This window comes from Vulpes vulpes, unplaced genomic scaffold (genome assembly GCF_048418805.1).
Source record: "Vulpes vulpes isolate BD-2025 unplaced genomic scaffold, VulVul3 Bu000000626, whole genome shotgun sequence".
Classification (NCBI taxonomy): domain Eukaryota; kingdom Metazoa; phylum Chordata; class Mammalia; order Carnivora; family Canidae; genus Vulpes; species Vulpes vulpes.
In genome coordinates this window covers 284,640-300,362 of record NW_027325669.1, presented here as the reverse complement: position 1 = coordinate 300,362, position 15,723 = coordinate 284,640, and the positions used below count along the sequence as shown (strand labels likewise).

The 15,723-nt window shown below is 34.5% G+C and overlaps 1 protein-coding gene across 1 annotated transcript in view; it reads left to right on the top strand.

Annotated features, from left to right (window-relative positions):
• LOC112912724 (low-density lipoprotein receptor-related protein 1B-like) overlaps window positions 1–15,723 on the top strand; it is a 1,003,376-nt gene that overhangs the window by 706,348 nt on the left and 281,305 nt on the right. The window contains exons 34-35 of the mRNA XM_072745081.1: window positions 14,416–14,550; window positions 15,126–15,255. Of these exons, the coding sequence (XP_072601182.1) occupies window positions 14,416–14,550; window positions 15,126–15,255 (265 nt within the window). The remainder of the gene's footprint in view (window positions 1–14,415; window positions 14,551–15,125; window positions 15,256–15,723) is intronic.

Genomic DNA, 15,723 nt, shown 5'->3' with positions numbered 1-15,723 from the left:
TCATCAGTTGCATATGACACCCAGTGCTCATTGCATCACATGCCCTCCTTAATACCCAACACCCAATTATGCCATTCCCCTACCCACCTCCCCCGAGCAACCCTCAGTTTATTTCCTATGGTTAAGAATCTCTCATGGATTTTCTCCTTCTCTGATGACTTCCCATTCAGTTTTCTCTCCCTTTCCCTATGATCCTCTGTGCTGTTTCTTATATTCCACATGTGAGTGAAACCATAGCCATAGCCCCATCTTACCATTTATTTTCTCAGGCTCCTCCTACATCATTTGTACTACTTTGGATCCTCTGGGAAACAGAGTCAAGACAGGATTAGATATGCAAAACCCTTATTGAAGAACAACTTGTGAGAAAAAATGAGGAGAGTTGTAAGACTACAGTGCAGGTCTGACTTATGCAAAAGATAGAAGGAAAAGGGGTTAGGTAGAAAATGTCTTAGACTGGTGTGGTTTCAGTAAAGTTTCAGGAAGGCTGATGGGGAGCCAAAGTTGCCCATCAGAGGAGTTTCACATGTTCCAGGAGTGGGACTACCATAACAACACTGCCTCACACAGTCATTAGCCAAGGGCAGTCTTGACACAGCATGGTGGTAGATCCAGAACACAGCAGCTGGGCCCATTTTTCAGTTACAAAATCTAAAGTTAGAGAACTGACAAGCTCATTTTTAGTAGTGAGGGGTTTCCTGGAACATTAGACTTTTAGCGCTAAGACCAGAATACTGGGCAAATTATGATGGTTGGTCATCCTAGCTGTGACAGTGTCATCACCACCACCATCATCATTATCATCATCATCAAATAAAATCCTAAATTCTTAGCACCGAAGCCATCTTTTCATTACAACAAATAAACTAGATGTTTTATGCAAATCGAAATAGGCTTTAAAACCTGATTTCTGACTATTCTCTGTCACTCTTTCATGTTCCAATGGACATCATGTTCCCTTATGTAATATTCTCAGAGCTTCTTCAAAGTATAGTTTTCCAAATGGATATAATCTTTCCCTTTCCTAGATTCTCATTATAATCTCTTTTTTTCTCCTAAGAAAATTATAAAATTTACTTGCTAGAAAACTATACAGGCAAGCTGAGATGCTTCATTAAGTCAAGAATACATAGTTATCTCTGTATTTACCACAATAAAGCATCTGTGCTATCCCCATTCATGTATCTCTGAGCACATTGCTCTTCTCTTAACAATCTATCTTCAAATTCTCCAAGGGAATCCAATCTTGTTTCCCCCTACTTTTCTTCCTTCCTTTTTTACTTCTTTATTTCTTTTCTTTCTAGATTTCACATATAAGAGAAATTATATAATATTTGTTATTTTTCATCTTTGACCTTTCATTTAACATAATGCCCTCAAGGTCCAATTCATTTTGTTGCAAATGGCAGGATTTCATTCATTTTTTTTTTATGGCTGAGTCATAGTCCATCATATATAGAAATATAGTATATATTAGTCCATATATCACATCTTTTATATAAAGACTTTATTTACGATATATAGCATATAATAGTCCATATATTACATGTTTTTTCTCCATTCACCCACTGATGGGCACTTAGGTTATTTCCATTAGCTACTATATATATAGTACTGCAATGAACATGGGGGTACATATATCTTTTTTGAGTTAGCATTTTTGTTTTCTTGAGATTAAAAACTCAGAGTGGAATTGCTGGGTCATATGGCTGTTCTATTTTTATTTTTTGATAAATGTCCATCCTGTTTTCTATAGTGGCTTCCTCATTTGATAGTCAGATGGGAACAGGATCACAAGCATCCTTGGCCAATAGAGCCAGGTGGTCAAGAGATGTCCTCTGCGCAGCAGACACAAAAATCAGGGCACCAAATGTGTGCATAAGCTTCCTTCTAGGAGAGCAGAAAAGGTAGAAGAGAGTACACCCTCTTGCTCTCCACTAAAAGATCATTTTTAGTAGGCCCTGACAATCCTTGGAAACTGGTAAGAGGCTTTTTTTCTCCCCCTGTCAGCTGTGAGCAGATTGCTGAAACATCTCCTGAAAGATGTCAGAGGTCCACCTGGCCATTCAGACACCAGGACATACCTGGGGACATGGAGGGATATTAATGTCATCAATGGGTGGTTCATAAAATTCAACATTCCTATTTTTGGTAAGCTTATAGTGCAATACACATGGCTAAGGAGAGGAATGGTAAATAAGTCTATTTTGCAAATATCTAGTAGCCCTAGTGTAGGAGCCTGAACGATACTTGAATGCTGAACAGGAGTGAATGTTTTGCTTGATATATTATAGTAAATAAAGTCTTTTTAAAAAAGATTTATTTATTTATTCATGAGAGACACAAATAGAGAGGGAGAGACATTGGGAGCCCAATGTGGGATTTATCCCGGTTCTGGGATCATGCCCTGAGCCAAACGCAGATGCTCAACCACTGAGCTACTTAGGTGTCCCTGTAAATAAAGTCTTATTCATGGTGTGCATTGACTCAATCTGAAGTCCAATGGAAGAGGGCAGGTCCACTCACTAGACTTCCTGAAGTTTTAGAGTTTCCTTTTGTAGACCCATATATTTGTTTATCTACCAGTCTGTCACTGTTTTTCTTTTAATATCAAAGAGGCTTGGAGTTCAAGGAAATGTAGCAGGAGGAGTGAATATACACAAATCTACACACACACACACACACACACACAAACACATACATACACAGCATATGTATATATAAAGAATTGTTATATCTCTACTTTGATAATGGAAAACATTTCAAGTTAGCTACTTCAGAACAAGTCTTTGTCCTTGATCTACCCTTCTTAAGATGTTGTATCACAAACTTTCTAAAACCATTTCATTTGTATTCTCGCTGAATGAAAATAGCTTGAGGAGTCTTGTCTTTCTTTATCTCTCTGGGATATATTACATTTTTAAAAATGTCCAATATTCCTAATTATTATTTTTTATATTAAATTATATCTCTTAATTTACCTGATAATGTAAGGTGAAATGGGGATTTTTTTTTTTTAATTTTATCCTAGCCTATCTTTAACCTTTTATCAGCATTAGAATAGTCTAATTCAGGTGAAAAAAATCACCCTCTTGCCTTTACTCCTTTAAGACTCTATGTTTTTAGCAAACCTGTTGCTAATTCTGCTGAGACCAAGAGTATCACTATGTCTAGTATGTACCCTCCAAAGACTGGCTCAAGTAAATACTTTCTTTGTATCAAGGATTTTTCTTTGAGGAGGGTTGGGGGTAATTTTGTGGTTAATATAGTACAGTTCAGGTAAAATTTTGTTGAAATTCTTGGAGTTTCTTAGTTTCTGGTATGGTTAGAATACTGAGAGTGTCATTCAAGTTATGTAAAGATAAGAGATTATTTATATTTTATTACCATTAAACCTTCAGAATTTGATTAGGAATGACAAAAGGAGAAATTCTTTTCAATCTGTTGGAGCACTATTTAGACTTTTATGATGGAAACTTTGAAATATATATAAAAGGGTAGAGAGTAGAGTATGATGAACACTCCATGTGTTCCATCACCTGTTTCAATTCATTATCTGTTTGTATCATCTAATTCAAGGAAATCTAAGACATCATATAATTGCACTATGGAGTGGTGCTAAACAGTATGAGATGAATGCTGTATATTTTTGTATATAGCTTGTCAAATGTCTTAATTTTAAATATTTAGGATTTCAAAAAGTGCTCTGATTCTTGAGCTTAAACTTTCTGGAACCATCTTTTGCTCATTTAACTTATAGTTGATATATAATGAAACATTATAAAATGTTACTTACTATAGTTATATCCGGCCACCTGATTTTAATATTTTGCCCTAGGAGAGGGTATATGGTTTCATAAATTGGACACTCAATGCATATTCTTTTGCTGATCTGATAATGGGCCAAACTATTGCTACCTTTTGAAATTACTTCCTCCTGACAATTACATTTTATCTTACCATTCTTTGGAGGGTGTTGCTAATACTCTGCTATACCTTTTTTTTTTTTTTTTTTACCATTTACTTGATTCTATTTGTATTATTATTAATTGTATATCAACGCTTATCAGTTATCAAATACAGAAAGCTGTAGATAGACATAGTGTATCCAAGATGAATAAAAAACAATTTCAGTCTACTGGAAAGGATGGTGCATAAAAAAATGAGCTGTGCAATACTTTGTGTTAAGTACAGTTCTTAGAGATAAGCATGAGTCATTATGAGAGCAGCAAGGTGGACAATGACCTAGTCTGGGATAGTCAAGAAGGCTTCCTGTGGGGGGAATGCATGAGTCTTAATGTCTGAATAATGGATTCTTGGGAAAGAGGTTCAGGAAACTGACATGAGAAAAGGCATAGAGGGAGAAATGATATGATGGATGTGTGTAGAGTGAGTGAGGGTGATTGCAAACAGGGCAGTTCTACTAGAGTCAAGATTGAGGAAGGAAGGTATAATAGACAAAAACCAAAGAAGTACTCCTGGGTTGAATCTTTTCCAAGAAGGAAGCAAGGTACACATCCTGTAACTAAATAAGTTAGTTAGATAGGAGAAAATAGGAGAACTGTTTGATTTACTTTTCCTTGTTTCTCTAAAAACTTCTATCATGCATGTGTATATGTATAAGGGATGAAAAAATACATATATATATGTATATATTAAGGATGGATATTTTAATTGTTCTACTCAACAAAATTTTTGGAGGCTACTTTTGATCATAGGTGGCCTTCTATGACTTACTAAGGAATCTAAACTTCATCTTAGGGTCATGAGAAACCTAGAAACATGAACAGTGATAAGATCTGGTTTGCAGTTTAGCTAAATTACCTTGATCACTGTAAGAATGAGTTTGAGGAGAATAAAATTATAGGAAGGTAGACCATTTAGGAAGATGTCACAATAACTCAGAAGAAAGATGGTGAGGACCTGAATAAAACCATAGTGCTATAAGCAGACTAAAGAAAAAAAGATGTAGAAGAAGCAGTTAAAAACATGCAGAACTTAGTAATCGATCGAATGTGGGGATAAGGTAAATAGATGCAGAAAGAGTCAAGGATAACTCTCAACTCTTTAGTTTGGGTGATGAATTTTGTCCCTTTCATCAAATGAGAGAGCACAGGTAAAGAAGGAGATTGAGGGTAGCTCTGATGGGTTTATTTTCTGACATTGAATTTGACTCATACTTGATCATTCATTCATTGAGCTTTTGTATCTATGCAGCCCAAAGTATTACACTGGCTTCTGTGGAGCTAACTAGGAGGAGAATACATAGCCTTCTTTTAAAACGTACTCCCATCATAGGTCAAGAGACAATTGCAATTCACTAAGGAATGATGGGTAGCGTGTATGGCTACCAAGTACTTAGGAGAGGGTGATTGCTTCTCCACGAAGATTGAAAGAGGCTTCTTGGTCAATTTTGTATCTCCTATAATGCATATAGCACTCAATAAAAATTATCGATTTATATATTTTTTTTCTATTCTTTAGCAAGGGTTTGTTCATAAAAAGAATCATTATTTCTGAAAACCCAAGCAGGGCACATTTATAGACTGTTTTATTTTCATGTTGCCTACGATTCAATAGTGACATTAAACTAGAAAATAATTGTATAATAAGATTATTTTTTTTAATTTAATTTATTTATTCATGAGAGACACAGAGAGCGAGAGAGGCAGAGACACAAGCAGAGGGAGAAGTAGGCTCTATGCAGGGAGCCTGACGTGGGACTTGATCCGGGGTTTCCAGGATCACACCCTGGGCTGCAGGCGGCGCTAAACCGCCATGCCACCAGGGCTACCCTATAATAAGATTCTTATATCTTCTTTTCATCTATGATTTAAATGATACACATAAGCATTTAGAACACCAATTGGGAAAAATTGTTATTGATTTCTTAATAGTGTTAATAACAACTTCTTTCTGTTCTGGGGGGAAAAATGTATCTATATTTTGGCCTACCCTTAAGTACAGCAGACACTGACAATTTCAAGTAGAATCAATATCTGTGTAACTTCATAGAAAGTTAACTTTGCCTTTCTGAAAATATAAGATGCCACTGTGCTTCCAAATCAATGTTAAATTTTAATATAAAAATTCTTAGATGGTGAATGGAAATATACAGCAAAGTCTAATTATGTTTGATTTTCTACCTTTGTTATTTCCTTGAATGAGATTAACTAAAAATAGATTTTTCTCTTTTTGCAAATAAAATACCAAAATATTTTATCCACAGTTTTAAATTTATAAAAACAATTATATGTTAAACGAAGACCACAATAAAACTTTAAAAGCATATAAAATTACCAAATTGATTAGTTGTTACAGTTTTTATTTTATTATATCATATGCTTTGTGTTTTTAAATTTTAATAGTTGATGCTTTATTATATTATGTACTAGACAAAGACTGATTTATTTAATCCTCACGGCATCTCTATTATTACCTGTTTACATACTGGGAAACTCAATAGGAATTTTAAGTAACTTGTGCTTGTCATAGAGCCACTAAGAAGTCCAGCTGAGATTTTTGATTCAGAGCATGGTACCCAAGCCTTTAGCTATTATGTTACATTCCTCTCTTCTGTAAACTTCTTAAGGTATTTTTTCATCGGAGGTGATGATGAAAAAAATGTATATATACGCAAATATATTTGCTGAGAAAGCCTTTGTTTTTAAGGTATACACTCCATCTTTGTCTGATTTACTAATTCAAGGCATAACAAAGAAACCAAACATATTAGAGGAATAATATTTTTGTCTTTCCTTATTCAAAAATAAAAGTGAAATCAGATGGCATCGTTTTCTGAAATGGGTTGATAGTTTCCTGAAGAAATGCCTGAGTAGGTGTCCCTTGAAGACATATCTATTCAACATGCTGTCTCAATTTTATAGCTTAGCTTTGAAAATCTAAAACAGAATAAATTAAAACAATTTCTCTTTGGAGCTGCAATTGGTCCTCTTCTATCTGAAGCCAATGAGACTGTGACAGCACATTTTAGTTCTCATATGCTACCTGAAAGTCAAAATTAGGAACGCAAGGGCTGTGAGGACTAACTTAATGCATGTGAAAAACAGCACGGTGCAATTGCTTTGAAGAGAAAAAACAGTGAATGCCTAAGAAAATGTGAAAGATTCTTTTTGTTACCCTGAGAGGAAACAGTTCAAAACCTGAAAATGGAATTGCTTTTATAATAAGTGTGTTTAATGCAAATTCCATTCAGGACACAAAAGCTAGACGGGCATGTATTTCTTATTTGATAAAGGAGTAATTTAAAAGAGAATGTACATTATCTAAGGTTTCATAACATTGTACCTTAAGGGGATTAAGATATCTAAAACCTTTGAAGTCTGCAGATTTTATTTTATTTACTCACAAGGATGGAGTTCTTTAGTGATTTGTTGCTCTAAGAAAATTGCCCATTAGCGTTTGTATTGATTTGCCTTTCTCAAAATGAAAGAAACAAATGTAATTCATTAGCACTTTATTATTGAATCCTTTTAATATGAAATATCGAGAACTTGGGTCCTTATTAACCTGCAAAATGTTTAAAGAAATGCTTTCAAAGTTGGAAAAGAATAGAAAGTAGAACTTAATTTGTATCTGTACCTAGATATCTGATGAATTCAGCACAGGCTGTCATCATAGTTTTTGCTCCCAAATCTACTTGAAATGCTCTTATTGTCCATCCTATTGTTGTGAAAATGACTGCATTTATTAAATTAGTTCTTTATCCCGACTAGGTTTCTGTCAACTATATTGATCATTTCTCCAAATGCTAATCCAAGTGCTACCCAGTCTTTAAGGATCAGTGAAAGCCTCACTTCTTCCCTGAGGTTTTTTCTGATGACCTTGATGCACCTTGCTTTCCTCTCGATTTCTATAGCACTCACAGTCTGCTCCTGTGGTTTCAACTAGTGTGCCATGACACTGAGTGTGTCAAAAATGGGGTGTGCCTGGAAAGTAGCAGGCATGCTAGTAGTAGCAGACCTTTCTTTTTTTATCATATAACTACTGCTTAAACAAGAAAAGATTTTGACTGAAAATACCAGTGTTTTTTTATTTATTACTTTTTAATTATTTACTTGTAAAGAATATATTTACTATATTAAGTACACACTAAACTAGAAATTCTTAAAAGATGAGGAAAAATAAGCAAAAGTCACTATTTAACATTTTCTTACACTATCTTGATTTGTTTGGTGTTTAGCCTTTCCCTACAGTGTGTATAGCTAACTCTAATATCATTTAATGTATAATGTATGATTTGAGAAGTTAAAAAACGTGTATCTCATACTGAGTGGCTCATTCAGTTAACTATTGGCCTTTAGCTCAGGTCATGACACTGAGATTCTGGGATCAAGCCCCACATCAGTCTCTCTGCTCAGTGGGGAGTCTGTTTCTCGCTCTTCCTCTGTGCATGCTCTTTCTCCCATTCTCAGTCTTTCTCTCAAATAAATAAATAAATAAATCATCTTTTTTTTTAACACATATATATCGTATCTTATTCTAAACATTACTGTATGTACTTACAAAAATGTGGGAATGGCAGTAAAATAAACAAGATGTGAGGGAATGAGTCCTAAGGAAAAAAAGGGGAAAAAAAAAAAAAAACATTAAGCTAGACATAAACTGTATGCTGTAAAATTCTGTATTTTTGCTGAAAGTTGGCAGCAAATACAATTTTGGTATTTCTAATAATCAGTACAAAGATAGGAATGCTGTCAATTTCAGGGCTCATAATGTCTGTATAATCTAAAAGAAAAGAATAAAGCTAACAGTACATACATACATTCATGGGGCAGAGGACAAATCACACATAGTTCAATAAAAAAAGTTTATTGAGAATGGAGAAGAATCCACATAAAGTAATTTCCTTGAGCTGCCTTTTGATTTAGCTTGATTCAGGCATAGATTGAAGAACAGTGAGTCTTACAAGATCTGGGGCCAATGGCATATCAAAGATGCAAGTAGGACAGTTCCAAGGACCTGGAGGGGTTCCTGCAGGACCATCCAAGGTGGGAATCAAACATGAGCCAGTTGGAAGTGAAAGTAGAGTTTATTGAAGATATAGAGAGAGCAGATACAGATGAGCTGAGTGTCAGGGAGACTCATAAAGAAAAGGAGGGAGTCCCCTCTTTGCTTGGGATCTGGGGTTTGACTAGAGATTAGGGATCCAGGAACTGGTGAGAACAAGGACAGGGTCCAAGTGTCTTTCATAAATCACTCATTCCCTGAAGCCAGAAGTCTTGGTGTCAAGGTGCTTGGAGTCAGTGGTCTTGGAGAACATCTACCATGGCCCTGCCCAGTCACTCTTTAGATGTTATCTATTGTGCTGGAAGACTCCAAACATTCCATTGTCTCTGTCCCTTACAAGGAAGTAGTATGCTATTTGCATTACAAGGCATGTGTAGAATGGGATAGGGGTGCAGAATAGAAGCTGGAGCACAGGAAAAAAGAGAAAAAAAAACCAGCTTTTTTTTTAAAGGGGTCCCTTCAGTTTCCCTGTCTCATCAGAAGCAACTGAACAAATTTAAAAATACACACACACACACACACACACACACATATACATACATACATACATACATATATATATATATATTTTTTTTTTTCCCCCAATTTAAAGATTTCCAACTGGAGATAAAAAAAAAATCCCAAATGTGGTATTCTGGAAATGGTGTCAGGACTATTGCATTTAAATTGTGTAAAGGCACACCTGTTGCTGAGGTTGGGGACAATAGGTATAGAGGGTTTCTTTTTGGACACTGAGTAATCTGAAAGGGAATGGAATGATAAATTGAGATGGGAGGAAAAGGTGTGGAAGAAGAAGTGTGAGGCCAGGGTTGTCACTGAAAAACCAGCGCTTGTGGCCATGACCAGAGCATTTTTTAGTATAAGGTATCTAATGTTAAGTTTGAAGATTTTATCTCCCAATCCCATGCTTCCATAAATTCTGTTGTACTATTTGTATTTTATGTGTGGGTGGGATTCTAGGAAGTGGATCAGGGAAAGAGGCTGAATCCAGTATTTGAGTTGAAATGACTGACACAGACCAGAAACAAAATACAGCATTGAGATGTATGATTAGAAAATGTAGAAGTGTTATGAGAAAGTCTCTTCTTCCCAAAAATTACAAAATGATTTCTGAAAGAACAAAAAATAGGGTTTGGGTTAGAGGTAACCATTATGTGTGTCAAAGTTTTAGAATGGAATGTTTGGAGGCCATTATCTTAACTAAACAAGAGAATTAATGAATTGCATGCCTTAAGGCAGCCTTTGTAAATGGAGAAACAGATTCCTGGACCTACCTATTAAGGTAGGTTTATTTTTAATTGAATTCCAGAAGTGAACTCCATGACTACAAGGACTGTCCATCATGTTCACCATAACTCCTAAGCCTATAATAATGTTTAGCACATACTAAATATTCTATGAGTACCTGTTAAATAAAGATAAAGTTAAAAAAATCATATTTTGGGATAAGTATCAGAACAGAGTTATGATAGTCTTTCCTTTCTATATTTATATGTATTTCCATTTGTATTTTTGTAGTTTGTTATGAACTTTCAGCCTGATTTTATTCCTAATTAAAACATTCTTGACATAATTTATGCTTATTTGCAGATATTCCCAGATATCAGAAAAAATATTGGTGTTTTTTTTTTTGAAAACATATTCCTATATATTAGTGAACCTAATCCATTTAAGAGTGTCTAGGTATGAAGTATGTATGTGAAAGAATTGCTAAGAAAGGGATTTGGATATGAATGACTATTTTAATTCTTCTGTTTTTTGGTCCTCCTTACTGTATCACCACATGATTTATTTGCTCACTAATCTCCCAAATATATCTAGTAGAAATATTACAAGGAAACTTCTCAGTTCCTCAGTGCCTGAGTTAGTGGATTTGACCACTTAGAGGTACCTTCAGCATTACAAATTAATCTATTCAAAAAAATGAATATTCATGAAGTGTCTACTGCACATGTGACCACATTGGTAAAAGTTGGGTCAATTGCAATCCCTCCATATGAATTATCTGACAGTCTATTTCTTTCTCTTTTCTTGAAGATTTTATTCATTTATTTACACAGAGTGAGCAAGAGTAGGATAGGGGCACAGGGAGAGGGAGAAAAGATTTTAAGCGCACTCCAGCTGAGCAGAGCCTAATGTTTGCTGGACTCCAGGACTCTGATATCCTGACCTGAGCTGAAATCAAGAATTGGACACTAGCCAACTGAACCATTCGAGCACCATTCTCACAGTCTGTTTCTAAGAAGAAATGCAGAGCCCCAATTTCAGCTCCATATAACAAAACTTTATGCAAGATGTAGTGGTATAGAAAGAATGTTTCCTAGTTATATGGAATAGGATTTTGCAGGCTGGCAGAGCTATAATACGGTAGCACAAAACTAAGTTTCTCATACAAAATAGGGTATTTTTTCCTAAAAATTGTGAAGATTATCATGAATGTTTTCTTTGAACTCTTACAAAATTACTTGCCTGTACTACTTATGCTGCTCATGGTACACGATTGTGAATTGTTAGTCACTTTTTTTTCATGTGCATACCTTCTCCTTATTGAGCTTATAAAGCTTCTCATGGCAAAAGCTGTGTCTTCCCTGTACCTCTTTCCAGCCGGTCTTTGGATAGCATAACACATTCATTCATTTATTCACCAGAAGTTTACTTTGAGCTTACTGTGTGTCAGGTATTATCATTCCAGGTGCCAGGGATAAAGCAGTGAACAAAATAAAGTTCCAACCCTCACAGAGATTACATTTCCATGAGATAAGACAGACAGACACTGAAGAAACAAGCCAACACATACATAATGGGTTCAACAGTAATAAATGTTATGGACAAAAATAGGTTTGGTAAGGGGTGAAGAGCATGGCAAGGAAATAATTTTTTTATAGAGTGGTCAGGGAAAGTTTTAATAAGAAGGGATGATATTTGAGGTAAGATGGACGTGTGCAAGTACCTGAGGAAAGAGCTTCCAAACAGAAAGAGTAATGTAAAGAACCTTAGACTGTTAGTGTTTGGTTTGTGTTAGGAAGAGGAAGGTCCGTTACCAAAGATGATGAGTGAGGGGAAGGACGTCAGGTAAGAGAGGGTTGAAGAATATGGGTAGATCATGAAGTTCATGGGAAGGAATTTCAATTTTACCTTGGATTAGATGGCAAATGATTAGAGAGTTGAGTGGAGAGGAAAGAAATGATCTTGTTTACTTTCTAACAATGGTCCCTAAATAGAGAAACGACTGGGGAGGGAAGGAAAATATGGAGGCAGAAGTGAAGCTGGGCAATAAGTTAGAAGACTATTTGCAATATAATTGATCTTGGACAATGGGGGGGGGTTAGAGGCACTGACCTCTGTGCAGTATAAAAATCTGCATATAACTTTTGACTCTCCCAGAATTTAACTACTAATAGCCGAACTGACTAGAAGCTTTAGCGATAACATAAACGGTTGATTAACCCATATTTTGTATGTATATTGTAGATATTAAATACTGTATTCTTACAATAAAGCAAGCTAGGAAAAGAAAATGTTATGAAGAAAATCATATGAGAAATACACTTGCAGTACTTTGCTGAGTTTATTTACACTGCAAGTTTATGTCATCTGCTTACAAGATAAATCATGAGTGACATACCAATATTGTTCAATATATTTATTGAAAAAAATATGTGTATAAGTGGACTTGCATAGTTCACACTCAGGTTGTTCAAGAGTCCACTCTACTTCAGGCAAGAGTTAATAGTAGTTTGGATACCACTGTAAGTAGCAGAGAATGTGCGAGGTAGTTGGATGATGGATATGATTTGAAGGAAGAATAAAAAAAGCCAAAAATACTTGGTAATAGATTGAATACAAGAGTATTTGGGTGATGGATTAGATGTGAAGTTTGAGAAAAAGTAATCAAGGATAATAAGAAGTTTTTAGCTCAAGAAACAAAAGTTGGAGATGCCATCCATCATATATCATCATGGCATGTGGAGTTGTTATGTGGAAGACTGCAAGAGAAGAATGTTTCAGGTAGAAATCCAGAATTTGTCTTTTGTATACATAGATTGCCTTCTCTCCATACAAGTGGAGAATCAAAGTAGGTAGTTAGATATATGGTAGTTAGATATTTGCAAAAGAGGTTTGGATTTGGCATAATGCTTAGTATTGATGCAAAAATAATACTTTTTGTTGTTCATCGATTCAATATTTCAAAATGAAACATGTTAACTAATACTTTTAAAGAATTGGAAAAATCAAGCAAGTTCTTGCTTTCCAGATATATATTTGAAAATGGTATCTATTCTGCTTCAAACAATTATATATTTGACTTACCATTCTTGCGAACAAGGGGGTTTTGGAATCTTTTTCCAATTAGGCAAAATAATTTAGACTATATTTTATTTGAAATGGAATCTCAAAACTTACTGATAAATGGCTTTATTATACTAATTGCTTTTTCTTTATTTCCATAGTCTGTCACTGTGCCAGAGGGAAATTATATTGGCCTTAAAGGATTTGTTCTTCAAATGGCCACGTAGGTCACAACACGAAAACTTACTTAGTTGGTGGCAAATTTATTATTTAATGATTTGTCCCCAGTGTCTTTCTGGTGGCTATATTTAAAATCATTGGTCTATAATTGCTACCCTTTATGCATATGCATGCACATATATTTCATTTATAATCTTTAGACACATTTTTCATTCAAATATTCAAAAAGCACTGTTATTTAAAGACTCTACAATAGCATAGAGCCATTTTTCAAGTATTCTTAAGCCCGTTTGTACAATGAGAGTTTAAAAAATAATGTAAGGAGTTTGTAGTTGACATTTGGGAAACTAGTACCTCAGAAGGAATAATTGGATGCTAGGGCATTTTTAAAGCTTTATACATTTTGAATGACCTTATGCTTAAAACACTCTCAATATAGTTGAAATACCCTTATGTTTCTTTCCATTATCTCTCTACTTTGAGACTTTGTTGATTATCTCCAATAGTATTCTTTTTTTTACTTAGAGAACTCAGACACAGATATAGGTGTGAAGAGAAAAACTGTGGTCCAAAATAGCATGGTTTGATATCAAGGTTGCAAAAGAATGTGAGATAAGTATTTATTGAGTTAAAATGAGCAGGAAAATGGAGAAAAAATAATCAAGGATGATAGTATATTTCAAAAGTACTTTTCAAAAGCCTTTTGACTAGGTTCTCTCATGTTGTTTTAACATCTTTCTTGCTATTTGTGTTAATAAATTGTCCTGAAGAATATTTATAGCCTGGTAAACCCAGAATGATAACCCCCCAAATACTAATGCAATGTAATCCTAATGCATATATCGATACCTTTTATAGTGTATGTGTGTGTTTTTTTGTTTTTTGTTTTTTTTTTTCTTTCTGTCTTACCCATAGAAAATGATACCATCTACTGGACAGACATGGGCTTCAATAAAATTAGCCGAGCTAAAAGAGATCAGACTTGGAAAGAAGATATCATTACCAATGGCTTGGGAAGAGTGGAGGGGATAGCTATTGACTGGATTGCTGGTATAATCCATGGCTTTTTCTGTTCTCGTTTCTCACCTATTTTGTTAGGGTCTCAATCTCCTTCATAAAAATTCTGTTTCCAACTCATCACAATTTTTTTTTGTACTTCTAGCCACAGGGATAAATAGTCTCTTTTGCTCTTGACTTCATTCTTTCTAATGCTTTTGAGCCTTTAGACAAGTGTTTTTATGCAAAAGTAGAGTATGTAGTGTTAACTATGCCCAAATCTCCTGGGAACTGTGAGGCAGGTAAACAAAAGTGTTAGAAGTTCTCTTTTGCCTGGAGTCAGTAAAAAGTTAAAATAGATCCCTTCTTTAGGTGAGAGAAGTTTCAACTTATTTTTAGCATATAAGTGTATCACTATGTGGTTTAAACTACAGATATGCAAGATTAGGAAGTATTTGCATATTAGTTTATTTACAGATTTCTGGTTAGAAAATGTACACATTAAGAAATATAGGAAGTAAATGATTTCTTGATTATATGTGAATGTTCAGAAAGTTACTTTTAGCCATAACAAATTAATAATTTTCTTTCTTACAACCATGTTATAAACATATCTGTATTTCTCCTAGGTAACATATATTGGACAGATCATGGTTTCAACTTAATTGAAGTTGCAAGACTCAATGGTTCTTTCCGTTATGTAATTATTTCCCAAGGCCTGGATCAACCAAGATCTATTGCTGTGCACCCAGAGAAAGGGTAATTTTAAGCTTTACATATATCTTGAGTTTATATATATATATATATATATATATATATATATATCTTGAGTTTTAAGTGAGTTTTCTTAAGTTTCATTTAAAAAAATGATGTCCATATTAATATTTATTTTCAGGTTATAATGTTTGAAATGAAATTCAATATTTTACCTAAGCAAAAAGAAAAAGTTTATTTTAACTCTGTGATGTATATTTCGGAACACATTTGATGGGGTCATATTTATTATGCAGTTCTTTAATGTATGTGTAAATCCAAGTAAGTATACCAAAATGTTTCTAGGTTCTCAATTTGAATTCTGCCCTACAACTGTTTACAAAGTGGATACTCACTTATTTGCTGAATGATTGGTATCCAACCTCTTCTTCAATATTTCTAAGGCTTCAGTTTCCATTTATAAATCTATCATTGCCAAAACATGTTCATCCCAACCTCTGTATTTTTTTTGCC